The 17,505-nt window shown below is 36.1% G+C and overlaps 1 protein-coding gene across 1 annotated transcript; it reads right to left on the bottom strand.

The window, feature by feature from the left end:
- Positions 1 to 1,631: 1,631 nt before the first annotated feature.
- On the bottom strand, positions 1,632 to 12,020 carry LOC107040687 (insulinoma-associated protein 1a; the record flags this gene model as incomplete). The annotated part of the gene is made up of 2 exons (XM_015260881.1): positions 10,899 to 12,020; positions 1,632 to 1,682 (listed from the first exon to the last, which is right to left on the bottom strand). Coding segments are annotated over exons 1-2 (1,173 nt in total), but the record flags the coding sequence as incomplete, so codon positions are not given.
- Between the last annotated feature and the right edge of the window lie 5,485 nt (positions 12,021 to 17,505).

Raw genomic sequence — 17,505 nt, 5'->3', positions numbered from 1 at the left:
ACTGAAACGCATTCAGTGTAAAATTTTTTGTCAACCTTTTCATTTCGATTGAACGAATCGGGATGAATTAATGACATTGGAATAGAATAAAATTCATTTTCAATAACTATTGAATGTACTCCACACATCGGCAATACCCTCATTCGGTCGTCTGCGTTGTTCCGTTCTCCATTCAAAGGGTTCAAAGGTGATGGATATGAAATGCCTCAATTAACTAGCGTTGGTATTTCATAAAAGCATTCCATTCCGCGTGGTGAAACTTTCTGGACGTTTATGCCGTTACTCAACATTGCTACTGTAATTACATATCATCGAATGACTGCGTGCCTTGTAGCATCCCCTTGTACAGACAATCCGGGGTTAATTCATCAAAGTACATGGCGACAATTTAATGTAAGGTTTAATTAAGATGCGGACTTAGGCCCTTTTTGCCCCCTTCCCCGTGGGCGATTGTTTTTTTTTCACTTTTCTTTTGATTTTATTACAAAAAATCGTAATTATTGCAAGACTTTCGTTACTTTTTATTGAATCCAAAAATTTATGTAAAAATATCGTTTAAAAAAATGTTGGACACCTGATTTCGATTGATTTTTAGGGAATAATTGCACTGAATTCAGTTTCCATTGATTTTTTCATTGAAATGAGAATTTTTAATGACAAAAATCCTTGGAATTTCAGTCGATAAAATTTTTTAACAGTCCAATTGAGAAATTGGAAGCTGTAGACTTGAATCTTAATAGTCATGCAAGACGATACTATTACTTTCAAAATATAGTGTGTTTCTGTAATTTATTTTCTAATGCACTTTCGTAAATTCAGTTGTCAAAATATTTTTGCTATTAAATTTTATCATTCGTTCATTCGAAAAAACATGGAATTTCAAATTTATAGCAATTATATATTTTTATAATAAAGAAAAAATGAAAAAATGAATATAAAAAAAAATAAAAAAGACGATATTATTACTTTTAAAGTGTAGCGTCTTTCGATATTTTAATTAATTAATTTTTTAATTGTTAAATATAATTTTTTAAAAACACAAAAAAAAATTTCTCATTATAAGCCATCGCCTGAGGGCTTTCGACCATCTATATTTTATTTTCCAATACAATTTCATAAATTCAATTATTATAATAATTTCGCTATTCAATTTTACCATCCGTTCATTCGAAAAAACATAGAATTTCAAATTAACAAAAAACTCAACAAATGAAGAAAAAAAATGGTCAAATAAACAAAAAAATAAATTGAAAAATATCGCTATGAAAAAAAAGTCGGATTCGCAGGATGCTATCTTACAAGTCACCGAAAACCACATCATTAGACACTGTGTATCCAATGCTTTTGCATTTCGCGCTGCGGTTTCCTTTGAGGGTTGAAACTGAAAGACGATATCCCAGTGGCTGTCCGATGTTCAACTAGCCGGAAATACAAAATGGTCAGTCAGTTGAGAAGAAGGTAGCCCTCCCCTCTCCCCCTTCTCGCTACTATATGTCGAAGCGGTAGATCGTGAAATGTCTCCTTCGGAAAGTATATGTTCATTTTGATATGTTTCCTCCTCGAGATGTTCTCAAAGGAAAATGGAAACTCGATAACAATGTTTTTAAGGCTATGCTTGGGGTATTATTCACGCTTTTAACAAAATTATTATTATTATTATTATTATTATTATTATTATTATTATTATTACTATTATTACTATTATTACTGACGAATGGATGCTTCGCGCCCGCTCCTAGATTCATTTCAGTAGCGAAGCGGTAAAACGGTTTAAGTTAATTTTGACTATTGACCAGTTTTCAATGAATATCTCGAAATCTAAGGGAGACCGCAAAAGTTTTGTTATAATCTTTTTTGTAGAGCCGATTGAGAGCTACAACAAATGTAATTACGAAAATTTCGCTATCTCCCTTAGATTCGAAAATATTCGTCAGAAACTCAACTTGAAGATAAGTTGACTTAAACCGTTTTACCACTTCGCTACTGATTTATATTATTTTATTTCAGTTTATGTTTTTCCATTTTTATCTTCACAATTAGATTAATTTAATTTTATCCATTCTTATTCTTATTACATATATATATTTTTTTTCATTAATTCACAAGTTACAACATTGAATGAAGAGGAATTACGTTAAAGATCAATAAAAAGTGTTTTTTTTTGTGTATATTGATCAATATATTTTTCAATGTCTCCGGAAAGTATTAAAATGAATATATTTTTTCGAACGATGAAAGAATACTCATCAATTCGATTTCTATTCTTGTCTTTCGATAGAATGAATATAATAAATGACAAAAATTTAGAATTGGGGAGTAAAAATTTTATGCGATTATCATTATGTAATAATAATAATAATTATTATTATTACATAATGATAATCGCATAATAATAATTATTATTATTATTGCTATAAACAAATAAATTGTTAATAATTAATTATCAATATTATTATTATTATTATTATTATTATTATTATCATTTGATGCATTCACATTCGTTGTAAGATTACCCCCAAGATATTTATGACTCTCTCTCTCTCTCTCTCTCTCTCTCTCTCTTTCTTTCTCTCTTTCTCTGTCGATAATCCCCATAAAGGAGAGATTCGTAATATCAAAGAACTTGGGGAATTAGATGCCACGGACGTACCCGAGGACAGCGAGTATAAGATATTTTTTCCCGGTCTTATCCTCACCGTTGAATACCCCCCCCCCCCTTCCATTCGGTTGCGAATTGAAATACATTTTTTCTAATTCCCTGGTTCATTTTATCAGTTCAAGTCCCAGATGGGAATTCACGGTGGTAATTACGGTTTTGCTACTGGTGATGTTGAGGTGTGGGTGTGAATGCTCCGGGGGAGATGTAATTTTGATGGTGGGGCTTTGCCGGGGGATGGTATTTTTCTATCAGGCTGGGGGGAGGACATTCCGGAGGTGATGCATGGTCATCGGACAGCGGCGGTGGTGATGGGAGGATGTTGAGGGGTATATTGTTTTGAGAATTTTTCGCGATTTCGGACAAGCGATTTTTGATTGTTGATTGGTTGAGACCGGGAGACGGAAATTTCATGCAATTCAATTTCTTTTTCGAATGTAGGTATTGTTGAGCCCTGTCAATCGTTATTAATTAAAATTTAGGTCATCGGTTAGTTTTTTTAATTTTCGATTTTTTTCGGAAATCGGTTGTCCCACGATAACTAGAAAATGTTCTGAATTGATTCAATGATGGCTTTAAAAGTTTGTTTGGATGTCCTTTGGGCGAGTTGGAAGATGAAGGCGATAGCAATAATCGTTATTTTGATTTATTTGAAAATTTGCAAAAATTTTGTATTTTTTGAAAATCAGAATTCCGGGGATATCTTTGAATATTATGCTTCAAATGAATTCAATCGTAGCTTAAAATGTTTGTTTTAATGCCAATAAGTCGAAGTTAAAAGATGATTACGATAGCTATATTGGTTGATTTGATTTTTATGATGATTGTTGAAAATTTCGAATTTTTCATGAATTTCCCTGAAAGTGAGCTTTCTGATGGTTTCTTTAAATGTGATTTTTCAAATTCATTCAACTATGTGTAAATAAATTTTTTCTATTAACATTTTATCGAAGGGCTGAGGGGAGAGATAGAACTGTAAAAAAGACAATCGGTTGTATAGACGAAAGAGATAATAAGAATAATTGTGATATGATAACATTCAACTAAGTTGAAAATCTGACACAATTAGTTGAAAAGAAATCTTATTCAATTTAATAAAATGAAATAAACAATGAATTATACATGGTAGAAGGAAATTATGTGCAAAATGACCATTCGGAAGCATCTTGTTAATTTATTAGCAAAAATAACTAACAATTTTCCATTTGTTTTTTATTTTCGAGGGTTTTTTGGGGCTTTAAAATGGGAGATAAAGACACTAAGTTCTTTGGAGATCATTATTTTACATGAACATGTGTTACAGTAGTTCCACGTGGAGATGACCCTTGCAATACCATCAAATTACAATCACGCATTATTATTTATCAGATAACTCTCTTCAAATACTACGGAAAGCATTGACCACACGTGTGTCAGACGTGTTCACCCCGGGGCTTTCACGGTTATTATCCCCCAAGATGTTTGTTGTGAGTGGCGGACATTCATGGGATACTTTGGTCAGCGGCTCTATCTACTCAATGGAATAAAGAACTCTGAACTGTTTGCTAAACGATAAAACCCGTATTTGTTCATCTCTCGAGGACCAAACTCTTCTTGAAACGCATTTTCTAATGTAGTTTCATAAATATATTTTTGTTTTGTGGGTTGGCAATTTAATGCTGGATTTTTTATTCAATTTTATGATTTGTTAGTTGAAAAAAATTGTGAAGTTTCATGTTTTCCGAGAATTCGATGGAATTTCAACTCTTTGAGCTGCAGAAAGACGAAAACTTCTCCATTTTATTAATTTTTTAACGAAAATAAAATAATTATCTAGTTACAAATTACAAAATAAATAAATTACTTGAATATTCGAGAATATATTTACCTGAATTTTCATAATTTCTACTCTGAATTGAGATAATTTTCATGGAGTCATGGAGTCATGGCACTAATATTTGCAGTTTTCATTGATTTTTCATCAAATAGTGAATTTTTAATGACAAAATTCCTTGGAATTTTACTTGATAAATTTTTCTTTAAATGCGATTGATAAACTAGAATTTAAAAAGTCACAAGTTTAAATTATTGAACGACGAAAATTTGAAAATATAGCGTTGTTTTATCTTTTTATTTATATATATATCGTAAATTCAGTTATCTATTTCTTCATTCAATTCTACTATTCGTTGATTATAAAACAGCAGAGCTCTGATTTTTTAAATACAAAATTTCTTTGAATTTCACTTAATAAAATTTCGTAAATATACAATTCAGTAACAAAGCAAAAGGAGATGAGTCAATTTTGACTATTGACCAGTTTTCAATCAATATCTCGGAATTTAAGAGAGATAACGAAATTTTCGTAATTACATTTGTTGTAGTACTCAATCGGCTCCACAAAAAAGGTTATAGCAAAATTTTCGCGATCTCCCTTAGATTCCAAGATATTGATTGAAAACTAGTCAATAGTCAAAATTGATCTCCTTTTACCACTTCGCTACTGAATTGATAAATTGAAAATTATTGAATACCACTCGAATAATCACGTCAATGAGCAATGCGGCATGATAATAACTGCCGCCTGCGCAAACAGAGGAATCTCCCCTTAAAAATCTGCAGGCGACCAAAATAACGAGTGCTCTGGGGTCAAAAAAATAACGTGATTCCCACCGATTTACTTTGACATTACCAAAAATCAACCGCAGCCATCAAATAACATTCATCTCAGCCCGATTACAGGAATTTAATACACAAAGTGATTTCCACATCCCCAGATACATCCCCAGAAAAATCACGTTCGAGAATATCTATATTCTCCGGACACTTTTACGCGAAAATAAGAGACTCCGCACTCGACTAAAATTCCATTTTCCTGGAGAATAGCAAAGCGAAGATGACAAAGTCCTTCGTGGGGGGGAGAAAAATTGAAAAATTGCTTCTTTTAGTGGCGCTCAGGATAGTGCCGTTCCCGTGGGAATCGAGGATACAAAACCCTATAGAAAAATAAGTAGATTCTCGAGATCTTTGTGGAGACGAAGTCGATGCTTCGACAATCGGACTTTGGAGTATTGCCCTTTGGCCATTCCCATTGTCAATGCAAAAGTATTTTTCATTTTTCATCATTTTTATTTTGTAATAATTAATAATAATAACTGTCATTTCATTTATGAATAGTTTTTTAATATTCTTAATAATAATATTCAAATTATTATTAATAATATTAATAATAGTAACTAATAATAATAATTTCCACTGAGATTTCAAGGAATTTCGTCATTAAAAATTAGTAATTTTAAGGAAAAGTCGCTGGGAACTAAATTTCATTTTGATTATTCCGGGAAAATTAATGAAAATTTAGAGAAATCTCTCCTGGAATTCCGAGAATTTTAAATGAATTTCCTGAAAATTTCTGATAACTTGGCCGTGAATATTCATTTTCATTTGAAAATTAATGTAATTTGTGAAATTTACTTATTGTTGCCACTAGAAAATTAGGATTTTTTGAAATTTTCAATGAAACTTGAAATTCCGTTGACTTTTCCCCCTAAGGATATCCAAGGATTTTTACACTTTGCTACAGACCACACTATAGAGTCCACCATTTTCAATCATCAAATATGTCAATTAAATTGCGTGAGAAAATTTTGAAAAAATCATGAATAGCCAGCGTCATTCAAATTAAATTTGGCACAGAAATATTATTCTTTTAAACATTCCTTTTCTCTCCATTATAAAAATCTAAATCGATTTCTGGTGATAAAAATTTGGTACTCGAACTTAAGACTGCAAAATTAAGGGTCATGAGGGCCATGAGGGTAGGGATAAGGGTCATGAGGGTCAGAATAAGAATCATGAGAGTCAGAATAAGGGTCGCAAGCTTCAGATTAAGGGTCACGAGGGTCAGATTGAGGGTCTCAAGGGTCCAAATAAGGGTCGCAAGGTTAAGGGTCAGATTAATGACCTAAATAAGGGCAACAAGGGTCACAGTAAGGGTCCTAATGAGGGGCATGGGGTTCAAAAATCAAGGCTCAGAAACTAAGCGTCACCAGGATCATAATAAGGGTCACGAGGGTTATAATGAGGGTCAGATTAAAGATCCAAATGAGGGTCACAAGGGTCAGATGAAAGTCTCAATATTTCTTTATATGGTAAAAATCTAAATCGACTTTTACTGATGAAAATTTGGTGCTCGATATTAAGACACCAAAATTAAGGGTCAAAAAATTGTCACGAGGGTCAAATTAATTAATTAATGTTCTCGAAAGGTTCAACATCGAGATTCAAATACTCTCCTCCAAAGTTTAAATAATGAAATCATTGCAAATGTCCAAAAACTTGCGGTCAAACTGAGAAAAGCATTTCGCTGAAAAAAAATAACCAAAGCACCTAAATATCCTCAAATCGAATAACTCAGCGAATTTTTTTTTTACAGTTTAATGATGAGATGATTTTAAAAATTATACAGATCTCGTTTCAACTTTTAACGAAAAATTTCTCCGTGTGAATGCCACACGTGTTTCATATACAATTACACGAGAAAAATTATTGCACAGAAATTCAGTCCTGCAGGATCATGTCATCACAATGGTACTGCTAGTGAGATTACCCTGAAATCCTTCTTTTGTGGTTCTCAATACACGTGGAAGTAATATCAATCCGTGATGGTATTATCCCCTGACAATAACCTCACAATCATTCTGTAACGTCTTCATATTAGGTTTCTTCTCAGAGGGAAGAAGGAGAAATTTCTATGGGTCAGGAATTGATTACTCCTGGGGTGCGGGTGAAATGATAGCTGTTGAGTTCATTTTAAAACACATTTATTCAGTAGTATATACAGATGTACAGTACATGCGATATCGGGGGGAATTATTTAATACGAAATTAAGAAACTTAATGCGGATATTGCCGATTAGCGTAAATTAAGTATTGTACATTTATTTACAGCTGTTTTTTTTTACAGATTTCCAGAGGTATGCGGGCAGAATAAGGTAAATCAATATTGTACATTGATAAGTATCGCTATAAGCTCGCAGACTTATTTTCTAGGACTTATTTATTGAATTTAGTGCACGAAGAAAAATTTCTGTTGAAATTATTCTGTTTTTTTTTAAATTTTCGGGAAAAAATACATAATTCTGGTAAAAATCGCAATATTTTCATCTAGATTACTGGATTATCACCAGACTTGCGCATTATTTATTGCGGTCTTGGTGATTTTTTACTGAAATTTTTCTTCGTGTGATTTTTATTCTGAAAGCTATCGACTCGCACTCGCTTGAACATGATTTATTTGCGCGCTACAGCCCCTTTAGTGTAATTATAATCTTATCTATCAGCTACTTTACACGTTCTTTAACATTGCATTGATCCCCTCGTACTCACCATTAATTAATTAACATGGATAATTGATTAACGAAATGATGACACGTCCCAAGTCAAGTCGATTTTTTCCTTTTAGTGAATATTCAATTATCTCGAGAACGAGTGGTCCTACAGAAAAAACGCATAATAACATTTTTGTAGGGAATTTTAAGAGCTACAAGAAAGGTTATACGGTATTTTCCTGTAAAACCACTCGTTTCCGAGATAATTTTACAAATAGGAAAAATGAAAAAAATTAATCTGGACTTGATCATTTCTCTAGTGAATTATTCAATTACACATCGACTAGATTTCACAAATTTGAACATTTTGTTATAGTTTTTCTCTAGATGATATATTTATTTATTGACTAGGAAACAGACTAGATTCATCATTTGGGCTGAATTAATTAATTAATTAGATGTGGATTTTTCCGGCGTTGAACACACTTATGTTGATATTATCAATAGACATACATTATCGTCTTAAGATATGATATTCTATGTTTAAATAACGTGATCCATCGATTGCGTTGGACTTTTAATCTACGTTCTTTGGACTAGACAATACTCTTTCATTCGACGCGAGTGGAATGAAAAAAAAAATGGGGAAATCATAAAAAAATGAAACTGAAAGTTCACACGTTTAGTTTAGTACAAAATATATATTTTCGGTGGATGAATCGAGAATTTTTAAGAAACTCTGCGGCTTATTTTCCACAGTTTTCAATTTTTTAGCCTAAGAATCTTTGATGTTTCAGCTGTATGTCGGGAATTTTGCGTTCCACGTTTGAGAAGTTCTGATTAAATATGAAAATATAAGATAGGATTATAGTAATCGTAAAGTGACACTTTGAGATCGAAATTCTAATGATATGCATTTATAATAATTAAAATTATACGACTAGGGACAGGACTAGTTTTTAAATACTCAATTTTGAAAAATAAATATATTTAATTTGTAAATCTCGTCAAACGAATCATCGAGATCATTCACTTCTTCATTTTTTGGCATCCGATTTCTTACGACTAGAGAAACTACTTCTTCTTTATGATTTTTTTTATCATCAAATTTAAATGAACGTCCTGCGCGTAATAATTTCAATCGTCTTTAATTTTGTAGTTTACGTGGGGCACATTTGATATTCAATATCTCAGGATTGGTGGAGTGAATTCCAATAAATTTTCCGTCGTTTTTGGTTTATTTCATGAGTTTAGAAAGGAGTTCAAATTTATTGGAATTGATAATTTTGTTCGTGAGATATTTAACATTTAGAGGAATTTATTTTGTCCCATTTTGAAGGACTATCACTATTTATGATTAGAAATTTACAATTCTAATGACTAGATACTTTCAATAATTAGAGCTGGGTGAAATAGTATTCAGGGATTTTTAACTGGGAGAGTTTCATTCAAAATAATTTGTTTTCAATTGATGAAATATTGGAAATTAAATATTCTTAAAAATTATTGATGAGAATTTAAAGTAATAAAATTGTATTTTAATTTGATTCGAATAAAATGGAAAATATTGAATGGGAAAAATACAGTTTAATTTAAATTAAATAATCGACAGAAATTCAAAAAGATAATTCAGAATTGCGTTTCCATTAGATTTCAATAAAACGGAAAATATTGATTAACAAAAATCTATTTGAAATGATTCATTCTATCAATCTACGAATTATTCCAAAATAGATTTCAACACTTCAAACCAGGAAAATACTATTTTAAATCGTATAGTGAATTCCAATAATTTTTCCGTAATTTTCATAATTATTTTATAAGTTTAGAAATGAGTTTACATTCATTGGAATTGATGATTTGCTCATGAGTCATTTAACATTCAGAGAAATTTATTTTGTCCCATTCTGAAGGACTATCACCATTTACGACTAGAATTTACAATTCTAATGACTAGATACTTTCAATAATTAGAGCTGGGCGAAATATTATTCAAGAATGGTCAGCCAGAAGAATTTTATCCGAAATAATTTGCATCTTCAATTTGTAAAACATTCAAAATAGTTGACAAGAAGAAAAAAAATTGCATTTCCCTTCGACTTCAATAAACCGGAAAGTATTGAATAAAAAAAACCTACTTGAACTCATCCCTCACCCCAACGTTAATTCAACCGCATCGATGCATCAAATACTCTTTTAAACGATAAAAAAACCTGCCTAGATATTTTTATTGATTAGAGCTGGGCGAAATATTATTTAAGAATATTCGACCAGAAGAATTTTATCCGAAATAATTTACATCTTCAATTTATAAAATACTCACGGAAAGAGAATATACTTGATTCAAGTATATTATTCTTGATTCGAGAATAAAATATACTTGAGTCAAAGCAAATTTGACTCAACTGTTTAATTCAAATTTTAACAATTTGGTGCAGTTTTTTAAATTTGGAGTGTTCCAAATGAAATATCATTAAAAATAGTTGACAAGAATAGAAAAAAAATTGCATTTCCCATCGACATGACTAAACCGGAAACCATTGACTCAAAAAACCCCCCTCAAACTCATCCCTCCCCCCACCGTTCCCTCAACCGCATCGATGCAGCAAATACTCTCTCAAAAACCAGAAAAACCTGCCTCAAAAAAAAAATCCCTCCCATAACTCCGACCGAACCAGACCCCCCCAAAATGCAAATCAACGTCCCCCAGCTCCCCAAAGCATTTTGATTGTGCACTCACAAACATCGAAAGCCGAAGAATCCCCGCGCCCTTACATGAGATCGAGTCCGAATCTCCAGTAGATCCCGGGTCTCCGGGGCATTGGTCTCGCCGGGAATTGGTGTCAGGCGACATCGCCAGTGGCGTTAGTGGTTGCAAGCGGCCCTCCCGTCTTCCCCGGCGAGCTTCCCTCCAGGCCCTCCGGCTCACCGCCCTCCGGATGCTGCGTCACCAGGTGCTTCCTCAAGGCCGCCTGCCTGGAGAATTTCGCCTCGCACTTGCCGCAGGGTATCTCCCCGGCGCCTGCCTGCCCGCCCTCCCCCGTTGGTATTCTCGGCTTGTGCCAGCGCCGATGTGACGCCAAATTCGCGGGACACGAGAACCGCTTGTCGCACTCTGGACACCTGTACTCAACATGAGCGATCCTGGAGCACCTGTGCTGCGCCAACTGGAAGGCGTCGTCGTGCAGATGCCGGCACAATTTGCACTGATAAGGGCCCAGTCGATTCTCGATCTTGGCGAGTTCGGCGCGTGCCTCCTCGGTCACCTCGACGATATTAAAAGCCGGATCAATGTCACCAGTGACGACGGCCTCGTCGGGGCCGAGGATGACAGTCCCGGAGACTGGACTGCTCGTGTCCTCGTCGAATTTCAATCGCCGCGCGTGTTTCTTCTTCGGTCGCTGACTCGTTTTGTCGAATCCCGCGGACTTTGGTGTCGTGACAATTGGCGTTGCAGATGAGGGCGTGTCCTCGTCGTCACGTGGTCGACGTCGGGGGCATTGCGGTGGTGACGGTGTGCTCGGCGGTGTCATTGGCGCGTGCAGCTGGAGGTGATGCTGCGGGGTGAGCAGCAGCTGCGGCTGGTAATCCTGGAGGGACCGCAGGTGCGGCGACGTCACCACCTTCTGGGGGGTTGCGGGGCTCGTCGACGGGGTGCGGTACTCCTGGGGGAGCTCTGGGTACAGCACCGGGGATTTCGGCTCGAGGTGCTTGTCATCCTGGTGATGCGGCTCGTCGCAGGGGAAGGGACGCGGCGAGCCGAAGGCCCAGGGGCTGCGGTAGCTCTTGTCCGCGTAGTCCTCCACGTCGTCCACCTCGATTGTCTCGGATTCCTCGTTTGTCTGGGGGGTTGTCGGCGCGGAGGGCTTCAGCGAGAGGTCCAGGGGACTCGGACTCGCGGAGCGCGGCAACTCCTGGGGGAGCGGGTACGGCGGCTCCAGGGGGACGAATCTCGTCACCGATGTGTAGGGATGCACCGAGTCCCCGTAGTAGCCGCCGAGGTAGCACAGACTCGGCGGCGGCAGAAATGCCCTCGGTAGCGTGCTGTGCAGCATCTCCGCAGGATGATTTTTTTTTTTATTGAAATATTTTTGAGACTTTTTTTCGGCGTCAGGATCAGCGGACTATTTTCCCATGACTTGTCAACACTCGGGTCCTGCGGCGGCTCCAGCAGCTCTTGACCGTGCAGGAGCCACTGAACGACTGAATGCTCTTGGTGTCAATGGAATTTTATGCCGACGATCTCCCTCTCCGGCGATTGCTCGGCGCCGTTTGCTGGAAGAACCTTGTGGATGGTTAACGTATAGTTTCAGGCTCCGCCTTTGCGCGATACGAGTCGGGGATTTTCATTGGCTCTGCCACCTCCATGCTGCGCTGGGGTTCCAGGCAGATTGCACGAACAATGCCACGATTCCAGGGGGTGATTTTACAGGGGCGGCGGAGACACTCGGCTTGCAGTAGTTACGAGAATGTCTCCTCGATTTTTCCGTGAATTTTTATGAACGCGGGACGATGGAGAGGCTTATTTTGGGGGGAATGTTCGGGCGGATAGTCTGATGAAGGTTGGGGTCTCGTGAATTTTGAATTTGGGTTTTTTCGGGAGCATTCGCGGGGTTTAAACACTTTATTAGTTCGTCACGCAGCGAACATTGAGGGAATGACAGGCTTTTGGTTAAGGATTCGAACTTTTTTAGGTGAAATACAAATTTTTCTGATTTCGAAATTTTCGACAATTCCTATTTTTTTAATGGAATATGATGATTTTCATTTTTAAAAATTGAATTTCAAAAATTCAAAAATTCTCTACTTGTTTGAGATGTCGTAAATTTTGAAATTGATTTTTTAAAATTGATTTTATTGAAGGGTTGGAGAGGTTAAACACTTTATTATTTATTCGGACAATGAAAATTGATGGAAAAACTTTTTTTTGTTATATTAAAACAATTGAAACATTTCCCCATATTTTTATTAATCAATCGAGCATTTTTAGTTACAAAAAGGAATTTTCCAGTTAGAGAAATTTTCTCCAATTCCCTTTCTTTAAAATTAGATAGAATGTATTTTTATTTTTCAAAAATTCGTTTTCAATCATTTTTTGTCAACGAAAATTGAAAATTTTCCAAGAGAAAAAATTCGAAAATTTTCTAATTGTTTGGGATCTCGTAATTTTGAAATTGTTTTTTTATTAGGGATTCGGAGAGTTTAAGCGCTTCATTATTATTTCGGGCGGTGAAAATTGACGAAAATGCAGATTTCTCTTCTATTAAAAATATGGAAACATTTCCTCATCCATTTTTATTAATCAATTAAACATTTCATGTTCAAAAAAACTATTTTTTCCAGATTAAATGAAATTTTTCTCAACTTCCATATTTTAAAATGAGATATAATCCATTTCTATTTTTCAAAAATTGAATTCCAATAATTTTTTGTCCATAAAAATTGACAATTTTCCACGCAAACACCTTTTATTGCTAAAAAAACTACAATTTCTTTCTGATAAAGAAATTTTCTACTCTCCCTTTCACCACCCAAACACGCAAATTTTTGTATTAAACTCCGCACAGGGAGTAATCATCCCCGAGTATTATGCATGAGCGTTAACCAATGTCCAACTTCATACCTTATGCATGAAAAAAGGGCATATGGCTTATGAGGGTAGCTACAACAAAAACTTGCATTATTGGAGATAGCTGTTGCGAGGCTTTTGTCTCTGCTCTCGGCGTATTATATTCAAATTGTCATGCTTATCTATTATTACAATGTTCTTCATTCATGCAGGAGACGAAGATTCGTGAATAATTCGCCGGAATAATGGAGTGATGCGTGTTTTTCGTGTTCCAAGTAAAAGTTTTCCTCGGAAATTTGTTCAAATGTCTTCATACCGTCGCTTTCAATTCATTTCTTATCGATGATGAAATGTGATATTTCGTATTTCCTCGTGTGTGCCCGATTGCTCAATCATCCTGGGGAGTTCGTCGATTCCAGTGGTTAATCTGGGTGTCTCTGGGGGCCATCAGAGGCCGAACAATCAACATCTAATTGGACGAGAGGTCCTTGGGATGCTGTCAAGACCCTTGGTACCTTCTAGAGGTCTCGATTTTTCTTCGGGGATAAAAAAAGTTAACATTGAGGTCATTACTGCTGGATAACAACAGCATTAACACAATCACGAAATTTTAAATGAGAGACATTCGATTTTTAATCACTTTCATTTCTAATTCAGGAAATATTGTAAATGAAAGAATATTTAAATGGCTTCATTTATCAGGAAAAATTTATTAATGTTTCGTTATTTGAAACTGAGGGGAGTGAAATAACATAGGAAATGCTACTCCAATTTTCATTTCGATGCGATGAGATAACAAATATGTCATTTCAATCTTAGAAAAAAAAATCAACTCGAAACTATTGGGTATTTTCTATAATACTGCACCGCATTGTTTGTTAATATCGAAAAGTATTCAATATTATAGTACTATTTTAACAACATTCACTAGACAGATTTAACACTTATAAAATTTTAAGCCAAGAAGATTGGGGTTGAGCGAGCGAGGGGGGGCTAAGCCCCCCTGTTGATGGCGAGCGAAGCCGCATAGTTATTCAAATATTATTATAATCTTTGATATTTTTAGATGACTTCTATTGACCCCGATATAACCTTCGTGACCCTTATTTTGGCCCTCGTAAGCCCTGAAATAGGGGTCATAGGAGGGTCATATCGAGGGGGGCTAAGCCCCCCTGTTGATGACGAGCGAAGCCGCATAGTTATTAAAATATTATTATAATCTTTGATATTTTTAGATGACTTCTATTGACCCCGATATAACCCTCGTGACCCTTATTTTGACCCTCGTAAGCCCTGGAATAGGGGTCATAGAAGGGTCATATCGAGGTCATCTTCTATATAATCCACCATGATCATTTGTGAAAAGCCACGTTCGAAGAATTCTCCATCAATTTTTTTTTCTATATGATAGGAACACTTAAACATACCGAAGAAGATAGGGATTGCGCGAGCGAAGCGAGTAGGGGGGGGGGCAAGCCCCCTAGTTATTAAAATATCGTTATAATTTTTAATATTTTTAGTAGATGATCCCCATTTGACCTCGATAAGACCCGCATGTAATCCCCATGTGACTCTCACTTAAACATACCCAAGGAGATTGGGGTTGCGTGAGCGAAGCGAGCGAGGGAGGGGGGGAGGGGCGAAGCCCCCCCATTGTTAACGAACGAAGCCGCCTAGTTACTAAAATATTATAATTTTTGATATTTTCAGATGACCCTCATATGACCCTCACAGAACCCACATATCACCCTCACCCCCCTTACTTTTACCCTCGCGAGCCCTGAAAATTTTTGCGTTGTCTTAATTTACAAAATGATTAGATGGAGAGAATCATATGATTCTCTCCATATTTTCAATATTACTCTCACTATTTATCTCTCAATATTTTCATATTTAATCCTCTTGTGACTGTCATATGACAGTCACAAGAGGATTAAATAGGAGTCATATGAGGGTCACATCGGGGTCATCTTCTATATAATCCATCATGATCATTTATGAAAAGCCACATCCGAGGAATTCGCCATCAATTTTTTTTTCTACAACCATACGAACACAAGCATACCCAAGAAGATTGGAATTGCGCGAGCGGGGGGCGACGCCCCCTAGTTATTAAAATATCATTATAATTTTCAATATTTTTAGAAAATCATCCCATTTGACCCGGATTAAACTCGCATATAATCCCCATATGATTCTCTCTTAAACATACCCAAGGAGATTGGGGTTGCGTGAGCGAAGCGAGCGAGGGCAGGGGGGGGGGCAAGCCCCCCGTTGTTAGCGAGCGAAGCGAGCAGGGGGCGAAGCCGCTCAGTTATTGATATATTACTATAATTTTTCATATTTTTAGATGACCCTCACACAACCCGCCTACAACCCTCCCGCCCCTCACTTTAACCCCCGTAACCCCCGAAAATTTTTCATTTTGGAAAATCGTCGCCTTAATTTCCAAAACGATATACAGACATGAAAAATTCACAAGACAATATAATCAATAAAAAAAAACTCCCACCAACCCCAACCTATCAATTTCGAAAAACAAATTTCAATGAAAAAAAAAAAAACATTTTCATATTGGCTAAAGTAATTTGATGACTACAATGTGGATTTGCGGTGGATTGAATGGTTGAGTGCAGAGTGAAATACTGAGTGACGGAAAACCTTACAGTACAGGGGTATAGGTAAGCTCTTGAAGTACAGGATATAACGGACCAAAAGCTATGGCATAGCTCGGGTGGGTGCTTGCATATTTTATGCGATTTTAATGTGTTCCCGACTGATTCTCCACTTGGTTGGGGGCACAGACGATGCTCTACTATCCCGAGGTAACCAGACCAGATATTTTATCCCCCTCTCTACCACCCACTGGGCTCACCTCTCACCAGAACTGAGTGACTGACTGCGCTGTGATGCTGTAATCGGCTTACAGAACAAACCCAGTCTCTGCATCTCTTGGCTCCACCTCTGCGCATTCGGTATAGTTGTGACTTTGAACGGTGGAATCATCATCGATGCCTCATCATCGATGGGGAAGGGGGGGGGCGGAATTGAACGTTAAAATACTTTTGGGGGAATGAAGCGTATGGAAATGATTAATTAAACATACAAATGCCATCACCCGGTCTACGGTTGCTGTTTGTCGATCGAATCCAGGGGAATATGAACCCCCGCCCTAGGCCAGGATGTGCATTATTGTATTGAGTTACATTAAACACACGTATGGCTACATTATGTCGCTACTAGGTATTCTATTTATTAATGGGGTGATGAGACGTTATCATTCCCGGAAATTTAATTGTTGGGGTGAATGCAAATAATTTTTTTATCATTGTTTTCAAAAGGAATATTTTGTTGAATTAAACTCTGAAATATTTGCGGGATAAAAGTTTTTTTTTTTTTGGGGGGGGGGAGGTGAAAATGATGGAATAATCCACTCAGTTATGTATCTATCCTTGGATTCATCATCTACACACTCAAGTCAATCGGAATCTCCGGTTGAAGCTTGAGAAATGTGTTTATTTTCGTGGTATTTCGTGGTAATTCTTTAATGGAATAATCCATTAATCCACTGATCGAAAAAGGAATTAAATTCATAAAAACCCACACAATGTTTTTAAAATAATTTTTAATGCAAATACTTCGTCAAATTCAATATACACCGAGCATTAAAAAATACTATTTACAATGAGAGCCCCAATTTACATATGAACTAGTTAAACAACTGAATTTCCAATTGAATACTTTTCGGTCTAGAATAATTTCTTCGCCGAAAGATTCAAATGTATGACAACATTGAACACACGTGTGGCTACATTATGTCGCTACTAGGTATTCTATTTATTAATGGGGTGATGAGACGTTATCATTTCCGGAAATTTAATTGTTGGGGTGAATGCAAATAATTTTTTTATCATTGTTTTCGAAAGGAATATTTTGTTGAATTAAACTCTGAAATATTTGCGGGATAAAAG

The sequence above is a fragment of the Diachasma alloeum genome, unplaced genomic scaffold (assembly GCF_001412515.2).
Source record: "Diachasma alloeum isolate Michigan unplaced genomic scaffold, Dall2.0 Dall_scaffold_00340, whole genome shotgun sequence".
In the NCBI taxonomy this organism is placed as follows: domain Eukaryota; kingdom Metazoa; phylum Arthropoda; class Insecta; order Hymenoptera; family Braconidae; genus Diachasma; species Diachasma alloeum.
Note: the sequence above shows the minus strand (reverse complement) of the source record. Positions and strands in the feature narration are given on the sequence as shown.